We start from the raw sequence: 27,654 nt of genomic DNA on the forward strand, positions 1-27,654 counted from the left end.
GCAGTTCCTGAGCCCTCAGGTCTGGGAGGGCCTGAGAATGTACATTTCTAACCATCTCCCAGGTGCTGCTGCTGGTCGGGGGACTCGGCTTTGCAAAACGCTGAAGCCCATTTATGTACTTGAATTTCCAGCACTCGACATAAATACCACTGTGATCGCCATGTCGTCTCAAGTGGATAGCAGTTTCTCTTTTCCTTTAAAACAATAATCCAATGTCAGTTATCATTGGAATTTCCAGTTCTGGCAGGAAATTCTGCCCTTAATGCCCGCTCACACCTCACGGAGCCCCATGAGGTTTTCCTGTGAAGATCTGGGTGCCGAAATTGGCTCCGAATGTTCTGGGAGAAAACAAAATCGCACTCTCTCTCTCGCTCTACATATTTTAAACAAACACAGATGCTGATACGTTAGTGCTGGCAAGGGATCCTTGTCTGAGGGCCTTTCATCTCCTCAGGCTTTCAGCCAGAGCAGGCACGTCTCAAGTCAGCTTGCGTGTTTGATGTATTCCGTCGGTCGCCATGTGCCTTCCCTGCCCGGGGCTGAGAGCCGCAGCTCGTCCTGTTGACCTGCATCGTCTGCAGGATTTCTCAGGGCCTGGGGTCCAAGGTAATCGTGAAACCAGACCAGGAACCAGAGAAGTCATTGTCCCCATAATGCTGGAGTCTAGGAAGCCTCCAGTGGCTAAAAGCGAATTTGGGTGGGATTTGTCCCGTAGAGGCTCTGGAAAGGAAAAGTGAGCAGGGGAGATGGTGACAGCTTTCCCCAAGCCCTGCTAGGTGGGCCACAGGGGCTTGGACGGGGTGGTCTTCTCAGAAGAGCCCAGTTGCTCTAATCTGAATTATGTTCGTGGTCATAGATCAGCCGTTTATCATTCACCAGAATGATACCTGCTACCCCAAGGGGCTGGAAGCTCAAACGCTTGATTTAAATCACAGAGGACGTTTCACGCCACTGAGGAACCCTGCTGGATTTGATGTGGCCTCCTCCTGGGTGGATGCGCAGCTTTCTTCTTTTGCAGTAATTATTGTTGCAGGCAGGGCACAATTTATGCCCAAACTCAAGGCAGCTGCTGAATTCATATTTCCCCAGAACCATTGTAACCAGCTTGACTTTCAGACATTGTAGTTATACGGCTTTAAGAGGAGGTTGTCAAGACTGTTTTAGGCAAATGCCTGATCTTTTGATACTGTCTCCAGGGTGAAGATAAGGAAACAAAAACCAGGCTTGGAGATATGGGGGTGGGGGGTGTGTGTGTGTGTGTGTGTTATAGTAGAGTTCTCATGGCTTTGCAAACACTAACAAGTCATAGTGTTTTGAAAGCAACATTGGCTTAATCAACATCTTACTGATCATCTATTTGAGAACTGGAGAAGGCTCAAAAAGTGTTTTAAAAAATGGAAAAGCCGAGGAGCTTGTCATCTACTAAGGAACGTGGGCATAATCCGATTTAAGTGGTGTCATCCAGGTGTTCTAGAGGGTAATGTCCTGATTGAGGCTTTCAAGTAGAAAATAAATGTCAAAGAGGACAAAAGAGCGGTTTAATTTGGGGGACCGTCCACTAGTTGGCGATCGCCAGCATCGGAGCTGCTTCCCAGCGCGTACAAACACACCTTTGTGGACTGAACTGCTCACACCTGCTCCCGTTTCTCTAGTGAGCACAGCCTTCTTAGTGGCACATTATAGGTATAAGCTGCTTGCCTTATAACCATTCCTTTTTGATTTTAAAGGGAGTTGAAGGACTGTTGTGGACTGAATTGTGTCCCCTACAAATTCACATGTTGAAGCCCTAACCCCCAATGTGACTGTATTTGGGGATAGGGTCTTTAAGGAGATAATTAAAGTTAAATGAGGTCATAAGGGTGGGCCCTAATCTGATAGGACTGGTGTCCTTATAAGAAGAGGAAGAGACACCGGGGCTGCTTGCACAGAGAAAAAGGCCCTGTGAGGACACAGTAAAGAGGTGGCTGCCTGCAAACCAAGAGAGTGGCCTCTGGAGAAACTAACCCTGCCAGCACCTTGATCTTGGTCCACCAGTCTCCAGAACTCTGAGAACGGACTGCTGTTTGTTGATAAGCCACCCAGTCTGTGGGGCTTTGTTATGGCAGCCCGAGCTGACTAAGTCAGGACTCAGACTCAGCTTGGCAAATTTACTATAATAGCATCTTGTTTTATGGGGCATCTTCGTTTTATGGCATTTTGATAAATTTTAGAAATGTATTTAAAGTAATATATGAACATGGTTAAAGTCAAGTAGCTCTAAACACGTAGAACAAAAAACAATTCCTGGCTTTATCCTTCTTCACCACCACCCCTCTCCCTTCAGGCACCCACTCCCCCCGTCCCCCAAAGGGTTTTGTTTTCTTTAATGAATAGACTTTATTTTTTAGAGCAGTTTTAGGTTTACAGCAAAATTGAGCAGAAAGTACAGAGAGTTCCCATCTACCCTCTCTTGTCCCCTCACAGTTTCCCGTATTGTTAACATCTTGCCTTTGTGTGTTATATTTGTTGCCATTGATGAACCAATATCAATGTATTATTATTCACTAAGGTCCCTAGTTTACATTAGGGTTCACCCTTGGTGTTGTACATCCTATGGGTTTTGACAAATAGAGAAGGACATGTGTCCACCATTACAGTATCCTACAGAATAGTTTCACTTCCCTAAGACTCCTCTGTGCTCTGCCTATTCATCCCTCCCTCCTCTCTGATCTCTGGCAACCACCGAGCTGTCTATTGTCTCCATAGTTTTGCCTTGTCCAGAATGTCACAGTGTTGGCATCACACGGAAAATAGCCTTCTCAGATTGGCTTCTTTCACTTAGTAATATGCATTTCAGGTTCCTCTATGTCTTTTCCTGGCTTGATGGCTCATTTCCTTAGTGCTAAATTGTCCGGATGCACCATAGTTCATCCGTTCACCTACTGAAGGGCATCTTGGTTTCTTACAGTTTTTGGCAATTATGAATGAAGCATACATCTTCTAAGAGTAAGGACGTTCTTTTACATAACCCCTAAACCGTAATTACACAAAATTAACAACTCAATGTATCATTCAATATCCAGTTCATATCAAATTTCAATCCAGAGTTCCTTCAGGGTTTACACATTGAGTTTGGTTGTTTTGCCTCTTTAGTCTTTTGTCTAGAACAGCTCCTTGCCTTTTTTTGTTTGTTAGTTATGACAGATTTTTTTTGAAGAGTTCAGACCAGTAGTCTCACATTCTGAATGCTTGATTGCTTCCTCATGGTCTGATTTGGTTTAAGTAGTTTTTGGCAACATTCCAACATAGACGATGTCATCATGTCAGCTTTTCCATCCTTATTGGTGATAATCTCCATCACTTGGATGAGGTGGTGATGGCCAGAGGCCTCCATTGTAAAGGGACATTTTTCTCTTTGTGCGTAATCTGTGGAGGGATCCTTTGAGATCATGTGGATTTTCTGTTTTCCAGCAACCGTTTACCCAGTGGTTTTGGAATCCATTGATAATTATTGACTAAACTGATTATTATATTAGGAGTTGCATGTTGATTTTCTAATTCTATCCTGCTTTCTACATTTTTCCCCATTTTTTTTTTGATTATCATGATGGGGTCATGACTCTTTCTTTCAGTGTTTTGTCATCCATATCGTCATTATTCTTTTTGTTTAGCATGATTTTAAAGGCCCCTTTTGCGATTTTCCTCTCTCCTGAGATGTTCCGATGAGATGGAGGGGAAGAAGTAGTGCCTGCTGTCTCCCCCAGTGTGATAAATGGGGAAACTAGCACAAGAAACAATTACCTTTCCAAGATTGTGTAAGGTCCAGTGTGGTCAGGGGCAGGGAAGTCAGAATTCTGGCCTGATAGTTTCACTAGCCAGTGTCCATTTCACCAGGTATAACTGATTTGAATACTGCTCTGAATACTTGCATTCCCTCTTCATATTCACTTTCTATTAGTAAGAGATGAGTTTGACTAATTTGGCTTTAATTAAAATAAATGACACTGTATTACAATTGTGTTTTCTGATTTTTTGGTATATCATCATTTCACATAGATACAGAGTAGAAAGCTGCCATTTTGATAGCAATCCAGTATTCTGGTGTGAGACTGCCGCAGTTCTTTACTTCTCCATTCCCCTCTTGTTGGGTATGATGGAGATATGGTGAGCAGCATTTTGCAAACTAATTTGGCAATGGAACTTCTTTTCTCCAAAGAAGTTGTGTACATCCCCTTCTTTCAAATCTTTCACTCTGCCTAAGGGAAATGATTTGTTCCAGCCGGTGGTCATTTAAATATTTAATAAAATCAAGAGTGAGACAGGGGCTGCCGTAGCTGGTTGTGCAAGTGTTTACACTTGCATAATCCCGGGGGCACTGTTTACATTGCAGTGTTTGTGAACAGTGCTCCCTGGAGTTGTGCAGTGTATTGTCTAGGTGGCCCTATATAAGGGACCCTGATAAGTGGTGGTGTTTTTGTAAGTTGAATGCAATGGAATTTTGGAAGAGGAGGTAATTTACATGTATGGTCAAAGATAAATGTCAAACTTTACCCTTCCATTAAGGTAGATTTAAAATAGAATCAATTGTTATACTTAAGATGCCTTATACTTGGAATTTGTGTGGTGTGGTCGAGTTTTGACAATGGCTTTCATAAGCCCTTTCTTAATTGATTACAGTCTTGAGATTTAGGAGAGTGTATTAGTCATCGTAGGTTTACTGCCATAATAAACAAGCTTGCAGTCTCAGTGGCCTAACACAATGAAGGTTGATTTTTCTCCCCTGTCACTTCCAGTGTGTGTGTGGCAGCAGGCGTAGGCTCTGCACCACACAGTCATTCAAGGACCCAGGTCTTTGAATCTGGTGGCCTCTACATCAGTCCTCTGTGACCTTGGAGTCCGTCACTGGCTACCCTGCCTCTGGCTGGCAGATGAGAGAGTGTGAGGAAATGCAGGTGACCTGAGAGGGGCATCTGTCACCTCCACCCACACGCCACCAGCCAGAGCTCACTCAGTTGCCCCACCCAACTGCAGGGGAGTCTGGGAAATGTCTCTGTGTGCCCAGGTGGAGAAAGCACTGGGCTTTAGGGACAAGCATGGGTCGGTATTGCCCGGTTGACCTCCTTTCTCCATTTTGTTTCTTTTCCAGGAGACTTCTTGGCATCATCACGAAAAAGGATGTTCTGAGACATATGGCCCAGATGGCAAACCAGGACCCTGAATCCATCATGTTTAATTAGAAACGAGGTGGCAATTATTTTGAGAAAAACACAACAACTGTGTCATTTTAAAAGAAAGAAACAAATGATATGTTATTATCCTAATGAACGATCATGCGCTGAGGGCAGCGGAAACAAAAGCTTTGTTTGAAAGGAAGGGAAGAAGAATGAAACCTTTTTTTTTTTTTTTAAAAAAATACATCAATGAGTAGGTATTTTATAGCTTTAACCCCTTATGAGTTTCAAGCTGTGTTTCTTAATGAGTTTACTAACTGCTATAACTGCTATGGGGGAATGGGGGTGGGGGTAAACCATGTGGTTTGTACAAGGACATGGAACACACAGGCTGAGTCAAGAAACGTTTGCCCCTTCTGCTTGAGGCTGATGCCTGTGAAGCTTTGAGTCCCAAAGGCAAAGGGGTGTTGGTATGTCAGCGTCCTTATTTATTGGTTCCTGAAGTTTTGCTGCTATGTTACTGAATCAGACTAAAGATATTTGCACTTACTTCGTTGGAAAAGAAAAAGAAATTAAATATGAGCATAGTGAAAGCTGCAAGTATGTCGGTGGGTTCACTCGTGACCATCCCATTTCTTGCTCCTGTTCTCAGCCTGTTATTTTGCTTATTGTCAGTCTCTGAGCCAACATCAGGGTCTCCTGCTATGATGAGTATGAAGAAATCATTTCTCTATGCAAGACCAGCATCTTGGGACTGCACGACGAACTATTGGAGCGTTTAGTGCTGCACTATATTTCCTCCCATAAAAGGGATTCATCCTTATTTTGAGGGTATACACACTCAATCATTGATTTGCATCCCCATTGCATTTGCTTCACTTATTTATTGCTGTTGCCTGTGCATTCTTAAATATTGATCAGTCCAGCACTTTCCATGGGCCATATTCTGTATGCCCCCAGCTTGCTGTAAATGTGCTTTAATTTCCAAATAGCGTATGCAAGAGTCAACACAGGCTACTCAGTGTTACTACTTATTTTCCTGCTCAGATCTTATTAAATACTGCTGCCGGAAGGGTGAGGTGTACGAGTTCTCAGTGGGAACTCCTCCAAATGGATTGCAAGAGAAATACGAAATTGATTCTAAATCTCTTCCATTCTCTTCTCTGTAGGGTGCAAAGCGTCCAGCTTTAATGTATGAGCATGCACTTTCATACTAGCAATCAAAGCACAGAAGGACAGAGTTAAATCGTAGACAGCCAATTTGAGCATTGGGCGTCTTTGTGTTGGACTTAATGTTACATTTATTCCTTTAGTCAGGACTTCTGGTTTTTCCGCGGGAAGGAATTCAGCTGTGTTTTTCAGGTCCGCTGTATGATCTCTGAAAGATTCATCCCCCTTGCCCTTCACTTTAGTCTTTGTTCTTCCCTTTCCACTGAGTTGTCCTCATCCTTTTCAATCTCATTGTTGGATATTGATGTATCAGGTGTGCATTTGGCTGCAAATAATAGAAAACTCGACACAGTGAAGAGGTGAATAAGAAACCCGGAGGCAGGCACTCAGGACTGTCCTCAAGGATCCGCACTCTTCTGGTGTTTTTCCCACCATCCTGGCCCTTTGTCCTTTGGCTTATTGCCTCATAGTCACAAGATGGTTACTGAACTGCTAGGTATCATGTCTGCCTTCTAAGCAAAAAGAGGGAGGAAGAGGCAAGTGACAAGGAGCAGTATCTACATCAGGACAGCAAAGCTTTCCCAGAGATGCTCAGCTTACGTCCATTGGCTAGAATTCGGTCACATGGCACCCCCCCCCCCCCCTGCACGTGAGCCTGGAAAGGAAGATTTTTAGCTGTGCATATTACTCTGAGCGAAATTTAGATTCTCTTAATGAGGAAGGGGAATTGGTCTTTGGGAAGGGAATATTGTCTGCTGTATTGGATGCCATCACTGTGTCCCTGTCATTGTCCTTCCTATCTTCTTTACTCTCTCTCTTGCCAAACCCCTCTGAACATTCTCTGCTAAGCTTATAGCCTCTCAGTCCTTCTCTCTGATTTGATATAGAACTCCTAATCAGAACCTGTCATTTCTTAGCCCTAAGAAAAATGTTCACTTTGGATAAAAACCTAGCTACAAGCGGGTTTCTATGAAACTTCTAGTTGATGTAAGAAAATATACTGATGTATTCTCTGGGTTAAAAAAGTTTGTCAGATCATGCTGACAAACTATGGAGAATTTGTTTCTGTAATTGGCCCCCTCCAAAATAATATCAAAGAAGCCACCGCAGTGTGGAAATAGCAGTCAATAGGAAAGAATGTAATATTTGGTCCTATAATAGAATGAAGTTTGTTCTCATTTGCAGCGCGTAAGTATTGAGTAACAGATCCTAATATTATTGTTATTGGGGTTTCCATGGAACATGTGCAAGTGAAGCTGGATTCTCCTGGACTTTAAATTCTAAAAAGTCTTCAAGATTGCTTCATGTAGTTCCCGTCTTACTCCTACGAGGCCTCCCAAAAGAGTGAGTATTAGTCATACCCTGGATTTATATAATCCAGGACGCCCTTTTAGCTGAAACAAGGAGCTTCAGAAGGGAACACAAACAGTGAGCGGACAGCCAAAGGTCACTGAAACCACAGAGTTGCCTCCGCCTCCAGCTGAGGCCGTGGAGGGATGAGGTGACAGTTTACTCTGGGCCAAGGTCACCAAGGGGAGTTGTGTCCTTCTCCCCAGTGCTTAGCGTAGAGATGTCTGTGACATCACGGGAAACAGTTGGGAGTGTTACTTGACTTAAATAACCTAACCTTGTTTTCCTTCACAAGTTGAAGCTCTAATTTGTCATGGGGTTCAGGCTCTCCTCAACAGAAGGCCAGCGTCAGACAGGCAGGTTAAGGGCAAGGATGGGGGAGTTTGCAGTGGGGACTGCCAGAGTCAGCTGCCTTCCTCCCTCGGAGCCCTAACTCAGCCATTGCAGTCCACTCGCCCACCGGCCCGGAGCCTCAGACAGACTCGCTGGGGAACGTGCTGTCGAGCTTTGTCACGCCTTCTCGTAAAAGTACATGCGTAGGGATTCTTGGAAGTATTTGCTGTGTCCAGATGTAGAACTTCATCCACTTTGCCTGGTGCGCTGATGAGCAAGATGAGGAGAACGGGGATGTGGAGGTCAAATAAACGTTTCTCAGAATAATGTGTTTTCTTTTCCAGGCTTTAGACACTTGTAGCACTTTCTGGATTCTTTCTGAATCGGTTTTTGATGTAAATAAACATAGATACCTAATGGAAAAAGAGTTCTGTGACAAACTATATCAACCTGTTTCTTGCTCCCCCCCTCAATTACTGAGGAAATGTGTTGTAGAGGGATGGACACCAAATAAAGAGTATCCTGAAAGTGACATGTGAATTTCTTGCAAGTGTTTTTGAGAGCCTCCCCTGGGAATGCAGATGTGCAGGTGGCTTTTAGGGAAAGGTGAATGTGCTAGAAGCAAATCAATAGTCAGTGTCTGCTGTTACTTAGAACCAGGCAATCTCAAATTTCTGTATTCAGTACTTCCCAAAGACCTGACAAAGGAGACGACATGTCAATAGATAGATTTTTGGCCCTAATAAGTCTCAGAAACTGGAAGATTTTGAGCAGTTTGTTTCACTTAGGTGAGAACTGGTTACTTTAAATTATCAACATGTGCAGATTCTGCTCAGTATTCATTATCAGATGCTGAGCTGGAAAAGATGAGAAACCCAAGGAGGAGGGATATTGAATTGCGTAATTGGAATATTGTGCCTACATTTAACTTTGGCGTGGGCATCGTTTTGTCAGACTCAGCTTCTAAGCTTTGCAACGATGTACATGATGGGGAGCCTGCGATCTAACTTGGGGAACATGAAGCAGACTCCATCTTCACTGGCGTGGTAATAACTATTGATTTGCTGTCCTAGGTATACTGGGAATGAGCCTACGTGCGACTGTTATGAGATTTGTTTGCATTTGGTGTTGGAACGACCACATAGCAATGTGGGGTTGTTTTTTTTTATTGTAACACGCTGTGTAAATGTTGGCACCTTATTAAAAATTAAATTTTTGAACTCTGTTTTTAAAAATAAAACATGCGCCGAGTCCTCAAGAAGCATGTTGTAAATGGAAGAGATACTGATTTCACAGCCTGTTTCTATCCAATGGAACCTCCGGAAACCCAATTCTGGTGACTGCTGAAGTATCTGGTAAAGTTCAAGACCCGTTCTTACGATTGTCATGCAAGAGTGTGACGTCAGTTTGGACAGCTTTAAAATCCCTTCTTAGCCTGGTGCACGACAGTTAAATAAGAATTCAGACTGGGGCTATAAATATCCAAGGATAGGGTAGGACCACTGTCCCCAGGCCATCTGTATGTCTGCCCTGTTCAGAGATGCTGGGGAGGACAGCTTCGGCAGTGGTCTAATATTTATTCTTTCTTTCAACGGAAATTTTTTTTATCTATTTGGGAGCCACAATGGTTTGAATCACGTCCTTCCCCACCAGTTTTTTTATTTTGAAATTTTCAACTTTACAGAAAATCTGAAAAAAAAAATGCACAGAGAGGGGCCGGCCCGGTGGCGCAAGCGGTTAAGTGCGCGCGCTCCGCTGCGGCGGCCCGGGGTTTGCTGGTTCGGATCCCGGGCGCGCACCGAAGTACTGCTTGGTAAGCCATGCTGTGGCGGCGTCCCATATAAAGTGGAGGAAGATGGGCACCGATGTTAGCCCAGGGCCATCTTCCTCAGCAAAAAAAGAGGAGGATTGGCGGATGTTAGCTCAGGGCTGATCTCCTCACAAAAAAAAAAAAAAAAAAAGTAAAAAAAAAAAAAAAAAAAAATGCACAGAGAATGCCACATACCTTTGACCTAGAAGAGGCAGTGAGAGGAGTCCTCTCTGATTAGGAGAGGAAGCCAGCCTCCAGGGCCAGCTTGGGGACGATCATCTTCAGTAGATGAGACAACAAGTGCAAATGTCCTGAGGTGGAACAGGCCTAGCCTGCTCCTGGGTGAGTGGCTGCAGGACGTGTGGTGCTTGGGGAGGGAGTGGAGGTATTGGACGCTGGTTTGATTTTCCTTTGGGGAGAGCGTAGACACAAGCAGCTGCTTCAGGGCCTTGTAGGGCCAGACCATAGGCCAGATAAAGACATGGAGTTCAGGGCAATGGCATGATTTGATTTGCGTTATACACAAACCATTCTGGCTGTTGTACAGCAAGACTAGAAGCCAAGAATCTGTCTAGGAGGCTATTGCAAATAGGTGAGTTATGATGGAGGCTTGCCCCAGAGAAGTTCTTGAATTCTGGATATATTTCTAAGGTATAGCCAACAGATTTGCTGGTGGAGTGGATATAAAATGGTACAACTAAGTTGCCATTTACTGAGATGGGCTGGATGAGCTGAAGAGCTCTGCTTTGGAAGTGCTACATTGGAGAGATCTCTTGGACATTCAAGTCAAGGGTTCAGGGGAATTGTTAGGGTTAGAGACAACCATTGGCATATCAGACAAGCCATTGGCATATCAGTGGTGTTAAAGCCATGCCTGGAAACTTCTGTGGTCTAATGGTATCCTAAGAGCAAACAGAACCAAGAGTCTAACAGAATTTCAATATTGAGTTTTCAGGGAGTCACGTTGAATTCAACACTGATAGGAGTGCGCTTGAGTTCCAGCTCCATTGTCTCTTGGCTGTGTGACATTGTCAAAGGGATTGAACCTCTCTGAGCCTGGGTTTCCCCATCTCTGTAGAGTGAGCTGTTGCTCATAACTAGTGGCATGGCTGTGAGAATTAAACGAGATAATCACTGTAGAGCATTTGGCATGGAATAGACCGTGCAAATGGTACATATGATCATTTTCTCATGTTATGAAGCCCTCCCAGTAGCTGTATTTGGAAATTACTTTAATTTTGTGTTGTTAAAGGACATATTACACTTTAATTATAAGACCCCTAAAAGTAAACACAGATTGGGCTAACCAATTGCCTTTTTTTGTAGCTCTTCTGCAGTCATTTTTCTAAAAAACCAAAATGAAACAAAACAAACAAAAACTCAGATCTCTTAAGGGATGTCAAAAAAAGTTCTCTGTGACTCCAAATTAATGGGAAAATGATTAGAAAAGAAACTACTTGGTAGGAAATTCCATTTCTCTGTAGCTTTGTATCGGCTTGCAGAGCAGAAAAGTATCAATACACCTGGATTCTGAACTATTGATTAGCTTAAAATTTGGAGCAAGCGTTCACGAAACACAAGACTGTATGTTACTTGCTTATTTTCAGACAATGTAAAACCCAATACCCGCTCCACTTCCAGACAGAGGAAAATCTCTCTGGCATGATGTTAATGTAGAAATAAGTCTTGTAGAAAGACTTATTTGTAGATAATAAATAATGTAGAAAGACCAGCTTTTGAGGGCCTGGATATTTCCCTTCAACATGATGTAGTTAAAAACCAGAGGGGAGAGTGAATGAACAGGATTTGTCCGAAAGGGGACTAACCATCAGCTTTAATTCTGGGAGCTTAGCTAGAGCTAACCAGAATGGCCTTGCAAATAAATGTCTGGGTCAGGCAGGCTTCTTCCTGGGCTTTCATGAGTTGAGACAGGACCAGAAACTTCCATGTCCTCTGGAGACAATGTACTCCAGTGAGCACGGGGGAGTCTGGCGTGCCTGTTGTTGCATCGCTTCCCCAGTTCATTGGGAGTTAATTGGCTAGAAAGAAGCTACCATATGTGAAGGCAGATAGGGAGCATCTATTTTTGGCAGTTCCTCAACATTGCATTTCATTAAAGAAATGTTTTTTTCTTTGCGAATGAGCAATAAGCAGAGAGCACCTTGTGGGGATTTCTAAACCCCTTTAGTCAGAGTTTGGCTCACAGAATGAAGGGAGCAATTTCTATGTGATTCCAGCGTTTGTTATGGAACACATATTTCAAAGATGAAACAGCCGTCCTCAATCCAAACAGATTCTGTCAGAGAAATTGAAAACACATACATAAATTCTTGTCCCACAGGCTCCCTGACAGGTTGAGTCCAGAGGACGCTTGCTGGTAGTAGAACATTCCTTCCTTCTATGGGGCTCCATGTCCATTTCACACACACACTCACTCGCAGGGCTTCCACCTGTTTCCAGCTGATACTAACTGAAGTGGAAATTGGAGCTAGCTTCCTTTTGATGAACAGGTTTCCTTTTCTGGCATTTCTCAAACTTCAGTCTGCCCCCAGAAAGACCAGAGTATTTCCAAGAATGGCTGTGGATGGTTTACGTGGTCAACGAGGAACTTTCTCCGGGGGCTTGCCAGATGCTGAGTTGCTCCATGGGGCAGGAGGCTCAACTAGCTGTTAAAGAGCGGGGGAGAACTAGCAGGTCTGCCTGCGGTGGGGATGCGCTTCCAGTGCTTCAAGGATACGTGTTTCTGCCGGATGCTGCTAGGTGCCCGAGGAAGAGAGTAGATTCTGTGATTAAATACATTGGAAAGTTCAACCTCATGGGACTGGGGTTCCAAAGACCAGTCCCATGGGAAGTGCTGCCATCGGGACAGGAGTGTGAGGGTCCAGAAGTCTCTTTTTTTGATTTCTTTTCAGAATTTCTAGCTGAGTGACCTGGGAGAAGTGCATCACCATTAGTGGACTTCAGGCACGTCATCTGTGAAGCAGGGACCTTTCCTTGTGCTTGATAACCAGAATGGTGTCTTGGGACTAGCAGGGTCTGCATCACCAGAGCTGATTAGAAATGCAGAATTCCAATCCCCGCCCAGGGCTGCTGAGTCAGATCTGCATTTTAACAAGATCCCCAGGGGATGTACGTGTGGCGTAAAGTTTGAGATGCGCTACCTTAGGTGCCAGGTCTGAACGAGATGATCTCCTGAGCTTACTTCCAGCTCTCAGATCCAGAGTTCTCCAAGATTCTCTCACTTCCGGAGGAAGCAGGGAGTGATGGCTGCAGTGATTGGGTCACTGAAGGAGCCTGTCCAGAGAAACAAGGTGGAGAGAGACTTGGCCTGAGGTCTCTCCGTCCTATTTCTCAGCCCCCAACTTTCCCGTGTCATGCTCTGTCGCGGGGTTGCTCCACCTCAGCACTAGCAGCATTTGGGCTGGATCGTTCCTTGTGGAGGGGCTGTCCTCTGCGCTGTAGGATGTTGAGCAGCATCCCTGCTCTCCACCCACTCTATGTCAGTAGCTCCCATCCCCCCCCCTGGTTTTGACAACCAAAAATGTCTCCTGACATGGCCAAGCGTGTGTATGTGTGAGGGGCAAATCCCTCTCCCACTCCAATTGTACAGAAGGGAGCCCTGGGATTTACAAAGCACGGACAAAGGGACCATGCTTTGGGGTAGTTTTGGTGAGTGTTTCATAAAGCTAGGTGAAAATCCCTAGTGTTAGACAAAGATGGGGTGGGGAGTCCAAGGCCTGGAGACAGGCTTTGGTGTGTCCTGGTGGCTAGGGAAGAGTATCCCCCACTTTTAAGCAGAAAGCCACGATTTAAGTAAGGGAGGGGGGACATTGCCTCTTTCTGAGAACCTAATGGTGCACCCCGGAAGACTACAGTCACCTTCCTTGGGTGTATATCTCCCACCAACTGGCGATTTCGAAGTGAATGACTTCCCTTTCAGCTGGCTGTGTGATCTGCCGTGTGCTCCTTCCTCAGCCGTCTCCCACGTCCAGTCCATACACACGAGCGTGAATAGAAAATGCCTCTCTGCTTGGTACACTCCATTGGAAAGATTCCCAGCTGCTTGCTTGAGTCAACTTTGATCATTTTTGTGTCTTTATTGAGAGCTTAGAGGAATGGTTGGCAAACTACAGCAGAGTAGGCCAAATCCAGCCTGCCACTTGTGTTTGTAAATAAAGTTTTATTGGCACACAGCCATGCCCATTTGTTTCCGAATTGTCTCTGGCTGCTTTCAAGCGACAACGGCAGAGTTCAGCAGTTGCAGCAGAGACTGCATAGCCTGCAAAGCTTAAAATATTTACTTTTTGGATCTTTACAGAAAAAGTTTGCTGACTCCTGGCTTAGAGTAAATTAGGGTCGCCAAATCACTGGATAGCCACTAAGGGTAATTTAACTTTCTTCCTTAAACCGGGTGGAAAATATGAAGGGATGCTTTTATTTTTTGTGTGAGGGAGGTCAGCCCTGAGCTAACATCCATGCCAATCCTCTTCTTTTTTCTTTGCTGAGGAAGACTGGCCCTGAGCTAACATCCGCGCTGATCTTCCTCCACCTTATGTGGGACGCCACCACAGATGGCCTGACGGGCGGTGCGCCTGTGCACTCCCGGGATCCAAACCTGGGCCGCCAGCAGCGGAGCACGCGCACTTAACTGCTACGCCACCTAGGGGCCGGCCCCGAAGAGATGCTTTTAAAACAGAAGCAGAGTGACGTGTGTGTTGGTGGAATAACATGAACGTGTTAAAAAACTTTTCTATCCTCTAAGTTTCTCCAACAGCTTAACTTGTGCCAAAAATATCTGTCCCGACTTAGACATTAGCAGAGGTATTGGTGACCTCTGTTAAAATTGAAATGTTTTCTGCAAGGGAAAGTAACACCTAACATTTGACTAGCACTTTGTCATTTACGAAGGGGTTTTAATATTTATTTATGTTGATTCCTCTCAGTGGTCCCATGAGGTAAAAATTATTATTATACCCATTGTTCAGAAGGTGAATCTGCGGCTCAGAGAGGTTAAAGCACAGGAGAATCGCCTGTAGAGCTTTTACAACATACCGATGCCCTGAGATTCGTATTCAGTTGATCCGGGGTGGGGCCTGACATCAACTTACAAAGAGTTGCCGTGTGATTCTAAAGTGTTGTCAAGATTGAGAAGCCCTGGGCTCCAGGGACTTGCCCCAGTTGGTATAGCTAGTTGGTGTCTGCCTAGATCTCAAACGTGGCTCTTCTTGGTGACTTTAAGTCCAGGAACTTTTTCCTACATGACAGTTCACCTCAGCTCAGATTAGTCTCTGAGTCCAACTGGTTGGTCTAACCCAGTGGTTCTTGAAGGTGGTCCCTGGAGCAGCAGCATCAGGATCAGCCAGCAATTTGTTAGAAATGCCAATCCTGGGCCGGCCCTGTGGCTTAGCGGTTAAGTGCGCGCGCTCCGTTGCTGGCGGCCCGGGTTTGGATCCCGGGCGCGCACCGGCGCTACCACTTCTCGGGCCATGCTGAGGCCGCGTCCCACATACAGCAACTAGAAGGATGTGCAGCTATGACACACAACTATCTACTGGGGCTTTGGGGGAAAAAAAAAAAAAAAAAAAGAAATGCCAATCCTTTGCCCCACCCTGGACCTAGTGAATCAGAAAGTTGGGGGACAGAGCCCAGCCATCTGTGTTTTAACAAGCCTTCCAACTGATTCAGATGCAGCTCAAGATTGAGAACCACTGGTCCAAGGTGATGGGAAAGTTTTGATGGAGATAAGATGCTAAAACCAGAACACACACGTACACACACGCGTGCACATGCACACACATACACACACCTGGAACAGGCACTGCCTCTGGGAAATTAGCCCTGGGGGTAGAGGGGCAGAGTGAGTGTGAGAAAGGATGGAAAACGCAAGAATCCGTGGGCGTCTGGGGAAGTATGAAGACACCAGGGCAGCAAAAAGAATAAAAGATTTCACCAGCGTCCTGAGATGAGCCTCTGCTAACTTAATTTTACCGTGGGCAGCCCTGAAGGTGTTAGCAAGAAGTCATGCATTCCTTTGCTTTGCTGGCAAGTCGGAGGGGTTTTTTGGTTTCGTTTCGCTTTTGTTTTTTAAAGTTTTGGGTTTTTCTGAATCAAGCACTCTGTAGAGATGAACATTCTTGTGTGATTAAATGAGCCCCCTTCTGCTTGGAGCCAAGTCACATTCTTTGCTTCTGTTTCAGCCCAGGTGCTCCTTTTTAATTGCATTTCGTATTCAACTGTGCAGCCATCCCCCTCCCCAGAGAGGGCTGGCCCCCTAATCACTACAGTGCTTCTGCCCCTGCAGCTGGGACTTTAAAGGCCCCAGAAGTCATATTGTAACGTGAGCTCCAAATTGTCCCCGAGATGAAACACAGAGAGTCATCGTCAGTCAACGATCGTCAAGGGGAAGGGACACCTCAGTGTGGCACGGGGGTGAAAGAATCCAGCCTCATCCTCAGTCCCTTTCAGAGCCTCCCCCTCCAAAGCATTGCCATTCCCAATCTGAAAACCGCACCAAGACATACATAATTCAAGGCTGTGCACTGGTCGCCCGGAGCGAGGGGACAGACGGGCATACCCCGGGAAAGAATGTTTGTTTCAACCAAACGTTCACGGCACCAGCTGCCAACGGGAGAAGAAAAGCAGAGAGGGGGACTCCTGCAGACTGACATGGGAAAGTATAAACAACGATTACAGACTCCGAGAAGGGGCTGTTGTTGGCTGAAACCACATCATCTGATTCGGGTTTTGTTTTTGCAATTACTGGACCTGGAGACTAACTGCAAAGCACATGCTGCTTCCAGGATGGGTGGGACTGTGTGAGCTCATGATGGTTTCAAGTCTGCACTTTGACATTCAAGTTCGACTCTAAGAGTTAAGAGCAGGCCTCGCTTTACGTAGTAGCTTAACTTTAAGTTCCAAAGCACAGTCTCTGGAAGCAGATGCAGCAACTCGTGGTTCTCTTTTATTTCTTCAGCCCAGGGCTAACATAGAGTATTGACTCCTAAAGTGGGAATCGTGAAGGTGAAAAAACTGGGATTGGCTTTCTTGGTCAAATCTATGAGTTTCTCAAGGTCAAGGAGCTATGTCTCCATTATATTTCTTCAGTGTCCATTCTAGTATCTTATATATTGATGATAATCATCACATATTTTTGAAGAATGGATAAGTGCTGAAAACCTCTTCTTTAGTTGTGACCTTTTAGAATAATCCTGGCAGAGTTTTCTGGAGACATAGAGCGTTTCCCCAAAAGAGACCCATCTGCCGTTGTGTAAAATGTCACATAAAACACTCCGTGTCAAAAGAAAATGGTACTCGGCTTGGTGTTTCATGGCCTGAGAAGGGCTGCTCAGTTGAGAGATCCTGAACTTCCAAAGAATGAATGTGAAAGTGGAGTCTGAAGACTCCACATGCCCTAGTGTATCTTTGATCAAACTGAACCTGCAAAGAATTGTGGCAGCCTCTCAATGCCGTGGAGACTAACGGCTCAGGAAATCCATGCCCATGACTTTACTGAACATGTCACATCAAAGCGAAAAATGCCCCACTGACTGGAAAGTTCTTTTGGTGCTCAATGTTGAGAGAGAATAGAAATGAGATTAAATTTCAGTATTTCTGGATTTGGTTAATAGATTCTCTTTCTCTTTTAAATATAAGAACTTTAAGTGATTCTGTTTACTTAATAGAAAAATATCAAAAGGTGCATCTAATAGTCACGTCTGAAGGGGAATAAAAATATAGAACGAGGACTGTAATTTTTAGAGAAGTGGTTCAAAAAGTTGTTTTCAGCTGTGACATCCAAGATGGCTGAAGTTCACCAGTGCAAACACTCCCACAGAGAAACTCTGGGTTTGTGGGAAAATCCCAGGACAGTTTGCAACTTGACTCCTTTCTTGGGGATTCAAGGAGGCTGAGGCAAGATGTTGGGGAATGTTATTGGAGAAATAAACATACTAACTTATATTTTATAAAAAGTAAAAATACTATGCATACTTGAGTACTTCATATTATTAACAAACCTCTTGGACCCTACTTCGCAGCTGCCGATGCAGAACTGTGTTGGCAGATGTCTGCTTTTGCATCCTGGAATGGCCACCAAAGTGCCACCTGGAAGAATCCACTCTTACTTAGGGGTCACCAGTAAGACAAAAGCCAGTGTCTGAGAGGGCCAGTTGAGAACTCTGTCTTGCCAGAGAATTGCGTTAGCTGGTATCTGACTTAGGATCGTATTATCCTCGGCCACTATATTTATAGAGGTGAAGCCTGGTGAAAATTATCTATTGAAGACCTTTAATTTTGGCATAGGATGGACATGATTTTGGGTCCAGGCTCCGCTACCTCCTAGCTGTGTAACCTTGGGCAAATCACTTAACCCCTCTAAGTTTCAGTTCTCATCTATGAGAAATGTTAATTCATCTATCCATATAAACTTGTTGAGCACAGTACCTGACACAACATCAATGCTCAAAATGTGACGGCGGCAGAGATAGCAGATGCTCACCAAATCTGTGTGTTCTCCTTTTCTTCCTGGGCGTACAGCCAGACTACATTTCCCAGCATTCCTTGCAGTTAGGTGTGGCCATGTACTAGTTCTAGCCAATGGAATATGAGCAGAAGTGAGGCCCATTAAAAACTTCCCATGTGTGAAGGGAGTTGGGGGGCGGGCACAAGGGGTGAAGGGGTGCATTTATGTGGTGACTGACAAATAATGTACAAGTGGAATCTCGCAATGTTATAAACTATTATGACACCAATAAAAAAACAAAAAAATTTTCAAATAAAAAACCAAAAACAAACAAACAAAAACTTCCCATGTGCAATCCTCTGCAGTCTTCTGCTCTGCCAGGCTGGAATGGAGATGACCCAGGGTGACCTTAGAAGCCTCTGAATGACTGCGGGGCAGGACTTCCCAGCTCTCTGTTTACCTGCCCACTACTGTCACGTGAGTGAGAAACAAAGCTCTGTGATATTGAGTCATTTTCCACTTTGGGTCAATTTGATAAGTCAGATAGTCCACCCAGACTACGCATTTATTATCATTATGAATTCCTAGAAAGGTGGGAAGTGGTGTGATGAAGCCAACTTGTACCAACTCACAAGACCGATGGTTCAAGTTGCAGGAGTTTTGCCAGCTTGTTGTCACATTCCTAGCTCGAAATCAGCCATGGTGGGAATATTTGCACCATAGAAATCGGCAGATACTGCAAACCAGGTTCTTTCTTTGCCCCACTGGAGAACATTTACCAGCACACCACTGACTGGGAATATATCTTTTTCCTCTTTGTCTTATGCCAAAGCCTCATAAACCAGTGCATTGTATATTTGTATGACTCAGAAAGTGTTGGTGGCTATGAATCAAGATCAGGCTTGAATAAATTAAAAGAAGAGACATTATAAAAGGATGAACGCTAACACCTAGGGTTGGACGGGGCATATGGCAAACAGGGAAGAACAGCCTAATCTTTGTCCTTCTAAAAGAGGGATATTTGGGGCCAGGGATACATTTTTGTGTCTTGGGTTCCTTTAGAAATTTCAGGTCTTCAACTTCTTTTTACCCCCCCGCCTTGCCCGGATGTCACTTGTCCACCTGGCAAGTGGGCGTCGTCCTAGGCACGGTGATTCTGCCCCTGCGCCCGAGCACTCCGTGATGACAGGCCCCGGGGAAAGCGTCTTATTCTTTTCGTGCTCCTGTGAGGGAGGCTGTGGCAGGTACAGAGGGGGCTCTGGATTCCCCCACAGCAGACCTGAGACAAAAATTCAAGTGTAAGTCATTTATTTGCAAGGTGATGCTGGGAAACAGCGTAAGGGATCAGGGAAGGAGGGAGGCAGAGAGTGGCAAGGCAGCCACCAAAGGGTGTATCATCCAGCAAGTTGCTGCTGTGGGCGACTGGAGACACGGGGGGACAGTGTAGAGCACGCATCCCAGAGCTATCACCCCCAAAAGGGACAAGAGGCTTGGGTGTTTATCTATTAGCTCTCTTCAGCCATTGGTCAATGTAGCACCCTACGTCTAGGATGCCCATAACCTGTCCTGACAGCCAGACCATCTCTGTTCTTTCACTAACTGGCCCCTGATTCTTTTTTTTTTTTTTTTGTGAGGAAGATCAGCCCTGAGCTAACATTCGTGCCAATCCTCCTCTTTTCACTGAGGAAGACTGGCCCTGAGCTAACATCCATGCTGATCTTCCTCCACTGTATATGGGACACCGCCACAGCATGGCCTGACAAGCGGTGCGTCGGTGCGCGCCCGGGATCCGAACCGGCGAACCCCGGGCCACCAGCAGGGGAGAACGCGCACTTGACCGCTACGCCACGGGGCCGGCCCCCGGCCCCTGATTCTTTATTCCACCAAGACTTCCCTGCTTTGCCAGAGGTGAGCTGACTCATTTATTCTGACCTCTCAATCTGGACTTCACATGTGTGGTCTTGGCTGCCCTTGACCATGACTCTGATCATATATGCACCTTGATCTCTGTATGCATTCATGATTACGATCATCTTGGATTAGATATATGTTTCATCAGAACGTCCGCACTGTGGTAGACACAAAAATTGCCCCCCTAAAGATGTCCACATCCTAACCCCCAGAACCTATGAATATGTTACCCTACATGGAAAAAGGAACTTTGCAGGTATGATTCAGTTAGGGATCTTGACACGTGGAGATGATCCTGGATTATCTGGGTGGGCCCAATATAATTATAAGGGTTCTTATCAGAAGGAGGCAGGAGTGTCAGAGTCAGAGAAGGAGATGGGTTGATGGAAGCAGATTGGAGTTATGCAGGGTCAGGAGCCAAAGGATGTGGGCGGCCTTTAGAAGCCGGAAAAGATAAGAATAGATTCTCTCCTAGAGGCCCCAGAAGGAATGCAGCTCTGCTGACACCTTGACTTTAGCCTGTAAGACCCATTCAGACTTCTGTCCTCTAGCATGGTAAGATAATAAATTTGTGTTAAGTCACTAAGTTTGTGGTAATTTATTACAGCAGCAAGAGGAAAACAATACACTCACATATTCAAATTTTTTTAATTATGTATTTTTGAATTGCATTTTTGGGATCCAACATAGTTGTGATGTTTAGCAGTCTATTTTCAGTTAGTTTCAGGAATCAGCTTTGTGGATTAACTGTCACCAAATCGAGGTCGGGGTTGGCATCTCTCTGAGGTCTGCTGGTGGCTTTTCAGAGCAGAGACCCTGACCTCACACGCCATTGCCGAGGGAGATCTGCTGTTGATGGTGGCCGCTGATTGTGTCTAGTTATTTCTGCATTAACTACTACTTTTGATTCCCCACCCTATTTGTGGATAATCCCTCATCCAGATAATTGAAAATTCTCTGTCTGAGCACTCTCTGTTTTTGGCCACTTGGAATCCTAAGGTTTCGTAACTCCGTGCTTCTGGTAGTGCCTTCCATGTGCCAATAGCTTTTATGTTCTCACCAAATTGGTTGGCTTATTCAAGAATGTGATCCATTCTGGAAAATAATAGCAAAGATTTCCTGAACACTTTACTATGCCAGTCAAACTCCAGGCTGAGTACTTTTTCAGTTCACGATGTTTTTGAATACTCACTCGGGGCTTAGTACACCATGGCTGCCCCCATTGTACAGATGAGGACCTTGAGGGCTGGGGAGGTAGGTCTGGGGACTCAGCTAGTGCATGGCAGAGCTCTACTCCGAAACCTGGCAGCCTGATTCTCGAGCCCACACTTCTAACCAGTAATGATACTGTCACTTTCTTTTTGGAAGTGGCCCAAGTTTGTTCCCAGAAATAGAGCTGAAGTCGCATCTCGCTTTAACCGGTAGTGGAAGAGGCCAAGAGTCAGGAGCCCCTGTTCACAAAAACAGCCCCTTTGTGGACTGTTGCGCTTTCTCCTGGAAACACGCTGTTGTGAAGGGAGAGACTCCCTGGGTGTGTGACAGGTGCTGGGCTCCTTTCTGTTTCCAGGATGCTGGACTTCACCTCTCACCTCACAAAGAAGTGAAGATGATAGTTCTCTTAATGTTTCGTGATCAAAATGGATTTAAAAAGTTTCCCACTTGTGTCCAATGGTGATTCAGAGAGAATGTCTAATCAACAAAAAAGAAAGGTACTGGTTATTTCTGCATTTCAACTCCCTCGATTCAGTTGCTGTCCCCTTTTGCCTAGTGTGTCAACAGTCTTAACCTGCTGTTCAATTTGTAGGGTGGCTGGGCAGCATTTATGGACTCAGGAATTCCTTCCTTTTAGATTGGAAGAGTCCTTCCCTTTAGATTTTAGAAGGTGTAATGCTAACACAGTGGTTCTCAACCAGGGACGATTTTGCTCCTCTGGGGACATTTGGCAATATCTGGAAACATTTTTGATTGTCACAACTCGGGGACGGTGCTACTGGCATCTAGTGGGTTGTATTAGTTTCCTGATGCTGCTGTACCAAACTACCACAAACTGGGTGGCTTAAAACAACAGAAAAATTTTCTCCAACAGTTCTGCAGTTCATAAGTCTGAAAGATGTTGGCAGGGTTGGTTCCTTCTGGAGACTCTGAGGGACAATCCATTCCTTGCTTCTCTCCTAGCTTCTGGTGGCTTCCAGCAATCCTTGGCATTTCACGGCTTGTGGCTGCATCACTTCAATCTCTGCCTTCCACTTCACATGGGTTTCCCCTCTATGCCTCAAACCTCCCTTTCCTTCTCTTGTAAGGACACTTGTCATTGGATTTAAGGCCTACCCTAAATCCAGGATGATCTCATCTCAAGACCCTTAACTTAATTCCATCTGCAAAGATACTATTTCTGGGGGGCCGGCCCCATGGCTTAGCGGTTAAGTGCGCGTGCTCTGCTACTGGCGGCCTGGGTTCAGATCCCGGGCGCGCACCGACGCACCGCTTGTCTGGCCATGCTGAGGTGGCGTCCCACATACAGCAACTAGAAGGATGTGCAACTATGACATACAGCTGTCTACTGGGGCTTTGGGGAGAAAAAGCAAAAAAAAGGAGGAGGATTGGCAATAGATGTTAGCTCAGAGCCAGTCTTCCTCAGCAAAAAGAGGAGGATTAGCATGGATGTTAGCTCAGGGCTGATCTTCCTCATTAAAAAAAAAAACGATACTATTTCCTAATAAGGTCACATTCACAGGTACATGGGGTTAGGACTTGGGCATATTTTTAAAGGGGTAACACAATTCACTCCACTACAAGAGTAGAGTCCGGGGATGCTGAGAAACATCCTGCAATGCACAGCACAGCCCCCACCACAAAAAGGTTGAGAAACTGCTCTGCCATGAGTAAGAAATTTGATTGCGGCAGAGAATGCCTTTCAGTGTACTTCAAGTCCTTGAGCTGGCTGTCACGTGCAGTGTGACCCAGCGCAGCTGTCACTGCCCGGCTCTGGAGTGTGAATGATCTTTCCAATGAGTGGAGGCCATTCGTGCCCAGTAGATGGCATTCAAATACCCAATATAACTAAGGCTGATGTGCAAAGGACACAAAAGGCAAGAAATTAATGCAACTTTCAGAAGCGTGTGGATTCGGTATGTGAAGATACAGTTTGCATCTCTTTTTAAATGTGTATTAAGGACTTCTGATTTCCCAGCAAAAGTTCTTGAGGCTTCCCCCTCCTCCAGCCCCCTCTTCACCTTCATCATTAATCTCTTGGAGAAAGTGTTTTATGAGAATTTACACCAGGGGTCAACATTTTTTCTGTGAAGGGCTAGATAGTAAATATTTTAGACTTTGCAAGCCAAGAGGCAAAATTGAGGATATTATGTGGGTTCTGATATAACAAGAGAGAGAAGTCCTGTCACCCCCCTGCCCCATTTGCCTGGGGTGGCTGGTCTTGGGCGGTGGGCAACTTTGTGCCCTGTTGTCATCTGCTGGAGACCTTCTCCAGAAGAAGAGTGACTGGCCCTAGGGTTGGGGCCTGACACTGGGTAGGGCAGGGGTGGGGTAGGAGTGTTGAGAGGTGGGTGGTGGTAGGGAGAGGCAGGCCACCCTGATCAGTTTCACCCTGCCTTAGTGACCCCCAGGTCCCAGCACACTCCTCTCTCCTCCTGAAGAGCCGAGCCATCTCAACTTGGGCAGCTGGCTGGAGGGTTCCGGGCTACTCAGGGCCCAGCAGTTGCCAATAGCAGAGGTCCCAATGTATAGGTGGCAACCACTATGGGCCCTGAGCAGCAGCCACTGGCCCCAGAGGCAGGTTCTACGCACAGAGGGAGAAATAGAGGTGAAGAGTGATGCCCTGGCTGGTCTCCTGGTTCACAGCGCCAGCCTTCTCCAGCGATGTCTGTGGGCTGCACAAACACAGGTGGGGGGCTGGATTTGGCCTGCGGGCCATAGTTTGCCAGTCCCTGCATTGACCAGATGGCAGATACTAGATTAGTCCTTTTTGGCTTGACAAACTGCATACCTCATTTGCAAAATCATGACGTTGAATGCAGTAAGAGGCATCTGACACTCCTGTGCTAAGCCATTTCATGAGTTTTTGTAGATAATACACGGAGGCTCAGAAAAGTGGGGGCTGCAAAGCTTCTCTTCGCAAGTGAGTGTTCGGGCCAAGGAGACACCCAGAATCAGGGAGGTGAACGAAATGTCTTTGCCTTTTGCATTTTGAAGTCTAGCTTCTCCACTCCTTCTACATCCCCAATCATCTTATCGGAGTACATAATTCTGCAAAAATGCAGGCTCTAGGGATCAGATTCTATTTATTCTTGTGATATACAGTTTAGTTTTGGCAAACTAATGTTTTAGGAATGGTGACCAATGAATTTATCTTGTCTTTTACTATATAATCCTCAAAGGTAGATATTAGAAGCAGTAGGTTTGGAAAGAATAAAAGAGCAGAGGACTCCAATATCCGAAGTTTCAAATGTCATTGTCGACTGTGTGCTGCATGCGCTAACCATCTGGCATTTGCAATATGGACGCATTGGTTAAGACAAAATGCTTTCCTAGTCAGAGCCCCAGAAAACTGTCTGATATCACAGTAGTGACCGCTGTCTGTCAGCAAGTATTCTTTCCTCACTTAGAAACTTCGTTAAGATGCCGTCTCAAAAATCAGCTGTCACCTCCCATTTTATTCAGCTAACCTCATACTGTATCCTCCTTCCGATGCGCACTTACCAATCCTCTCTAAGGTTTGTGGAATGTCAACTGTTTCCTGTCCCCTTTTAAATCCCTCCTGATGCAGCTTGAGCATGACTGCAAAGCCTGGGGACCTTTCCTGAGTCCTTCATTGTGCATAAATTCAGAACTAAGTAAATTTCAGGCTTGCCGCTCTACCGTGGAAGTGTTCAACAACCACCAGAAACTGAGAGATTTTTAAGGGACAAATGGGAAATCGAAGACAGCAAATGAGAGATTCGAGCCTAGAAAAGAGGGCAGAAATTGGTTGACCTCCGAAACCATGCTCCTGCCTCAGTTGATAGTCTTTAGTGATTTGAAGGGTGCTGACAAGGCAACTATTTTGGAGGGAGGCTTGACACTCAGAGATGTCTGAAGATGCTAAAATGGCTCACTTTCACCCCCTCATCCAGATCTGTACTGATACCCAGACAGATGGAGTCCATATGTGAGGAGGGGGCACTCAATGAGGGTTCTGCTGCCTCCTGGATCCTTCTTTACCTTCTGCAGCACTTGACATCTTGCTGCTGAGATTTCTTCTGGACCTGTGTAACACGCCTGGAGTGTTAGGAAGAGTAACAATGAGCAATGTCTTCCTGCAACCCCTAAACACGGGCTTGCAGGGCTCCAGCCTTGGCCTGTCATCTGTATAAGCCCTTTGAGTGACCTCATCCAGCCTCTCTCGGTTTTGACCATCTCTCCCCAATTTCTGGCCTTGACCTATCGCCGAAACTCCAGATTGGCTTCTCTAACTTCCCATTTGGATGTGGCTGGAGGTCCTCCAGGCACTTCAAACTCAATGAGCTGTCTATAAGAGACACCATTTATATTCAAAACACTGAAAGGTTGCAAGATTTGGCATCTGGTTGTATTGGGAGGAGATGGATGGGGAGGAGTCACTGATGACACTTCATCTTCCTGGAGCTGACTGGGAGGGTGGAGAGGTGTTGGGAAGGTGGAAGTGGTGATGATGTGATGGGGGTAACGAGCAACTTAGAAGAGGAAAATGGGGTTGTGGGAGTGAGTGTTTTTGGGTTGCGAATCACAAAGACTCAACTCAAACTAGCTTAAACACACACACACATACTCACACACACATGACAAAGAAAGTAAAAGGAAAAAGAAACTTTGTAACTATATCGGAGTTACAAGGAATTCGGAAATCCAAGGGAGTAGATTCAGGAACAGCTGGGTCTAGGTGTTTAAATAGACTGGGTAGACTGGGCCTACTCAGTCGTAGACTGGGTTCCCCATAAAAGAACCTGAGACAAAGGCTTGTGTGCCGGCAGTTTATTTGGGAGCAGCATTGGAAAGAGAATGCGAGAGAACTAAGTGAAAGATGCATTAATGAGTTGCCTGGCATTATGGGAAACTGGAGCTCGATACTGTGGGATCCTCAGGAGAGCCTCATAGAGTGCATCTCAGGTCTGTCGATCTTGGAAACAAAAGGAAGAAGCGTGCATTCATCGGCTCTGTCCTCCATTCATCCAGTGTGGCCATGGGTGTTGACTCCTTCCACATTTATGGGTTGCACATGTGAGTGCTGAGCAGGTTCCATAGGTGTCCCACAAGAGGGAAGCCTCCGGGTAGAAAGTGAACTCATTGCGGCCTCAGAGATGTCCTAGGGTGGCAAATACTGTCAGGTTGCACCTGCGTGAGGCTGGTCAAAGCCTGCATGGACCTGATCTTGGTAGCAGTGGATGGAGTAAGGGCAGAGGCCGAGAAGATTTCAAGTGGCTCATAGAGATGTCTTATCCACTATCAGTGTGTCTCTATCTTCTTGTCTCTTGTTCCATCTCTTGATTGTGTTTGCATCTGCCTGATCCTCAGATAGGCTTATCCACATGGTGACAAGATGCCGCCAAGAAGCAACAAGCTTATATGGTCCTTAGAGTTCATCACTGCAGAGAAAGAGAGAGTCCCTCACCACCTTATGCCTAATGTTTAAAACTGATTCTGATTGTCCTTCCTTGGGGCATGTGCTCAACTCTGTGACCAAGAAAGCAAAGGGTCTCCACTCCTTGCCTTGTTAGAATTACATGGAGTTGGGAGTGGGGCTATTTCCCATTGGAAATGTGGCTGGCTGTGGCAGACATGGAGATGCGCTGCTCAGATCCTCCTTCAAGCTTCAAGAAAAAGCTTGCTGCCGAGCTGTGGGGAGTGTGTTTGGCCAACTGCCTCAGCTTTACAGCCAAGGTCATGCTCTTCATAGGGCAGTCCCTGGCCAAGGACTGAAGAAGGCAATGCTTCAAAGATTAGCCATTTCTTCCCAATGCAGGACTCCTTTAAGGGCAAGTTTTGCTCTGGAGCTCCCTGTTGGGTTGATGGAGAAATTGTCAGGTCAGCATCAAAGTCTGACAATTCTTCTGCCCAATCCTTCTTCCTCCCTTTTTTCTCCTCAAGTGTTACTCTCCAATATACCTTTTGCACTCCTAACTCCATCTCAATGCCTGCTTCCTGGAGCGCTCAACTGGCACATGGGCAGATGAGGAAATAAGTGCCGTTCACTCAGGGGGTAAGAGACCTTGAAAGATGAAGGGAGGGAGGAGGAAGGAGAGAATCCCAAGCTTTGAGAGGGCGCAATAAAGGGCTTCCAATCACTGCTCCGTTGACGCTCCTCCTTGGAACCACGTCCCAAGGTGGCCCATGCACCACACTGAAACTGGCCCTAGAAATAAAAGGCAGACGTGGATTTGAAATCTGTGGCTTTAGCTTTTGATGTTCTACCAACTGCAGGGCCTGGAGTGCACTTT

General features: G+C 45.6%; 1 protein-coding gene across 5 annotated transcripts in view; it reads left to right on the forward strand.

Annotated features, from left to right (window-relative positions):
* Positions 1-8,535, forward strand: part of CLCN4 (chloride voltage-gated channel 4) — an 83,811-nt gene extending 75,276 nt beyond the window's left edge. For all 5 annotated transcript variants that reach the window (XM_058535422.1, XM_058535424.1, XM_058535423.1 and 2 more), the window contains one exon: positions 5,126-8,535. In XM_058535422.1, coding sequence (XP_058391405.1) covers positions 5,126-5,216 — 91 coding nt within the window. In that variant the 3' untranslated portion in view covers positions 5,217-8,535. The remainder of the gene's footprint in view (positions 1-5,125) is intronic.
* Positions 8,536-27,654: the final 19,119 nt, after the last annotated feature.

The sequence above is a fragment of the Diceros bicornis genome, chromosome X (assembly GCF_020826845.1).
Source record: "Diceros bicornis minor isolate mBicDic1 chromosome X, mDicBic1.mat.cur, whole genome shotgun sequence".
In the NCBI taxonomy this organism is placed as follows: Eukaryota; Metazoa; Chordata; class Mammalia; order Perissodactyla; family Rhinocerotidae; genus Diceros; species Diceros bicornis.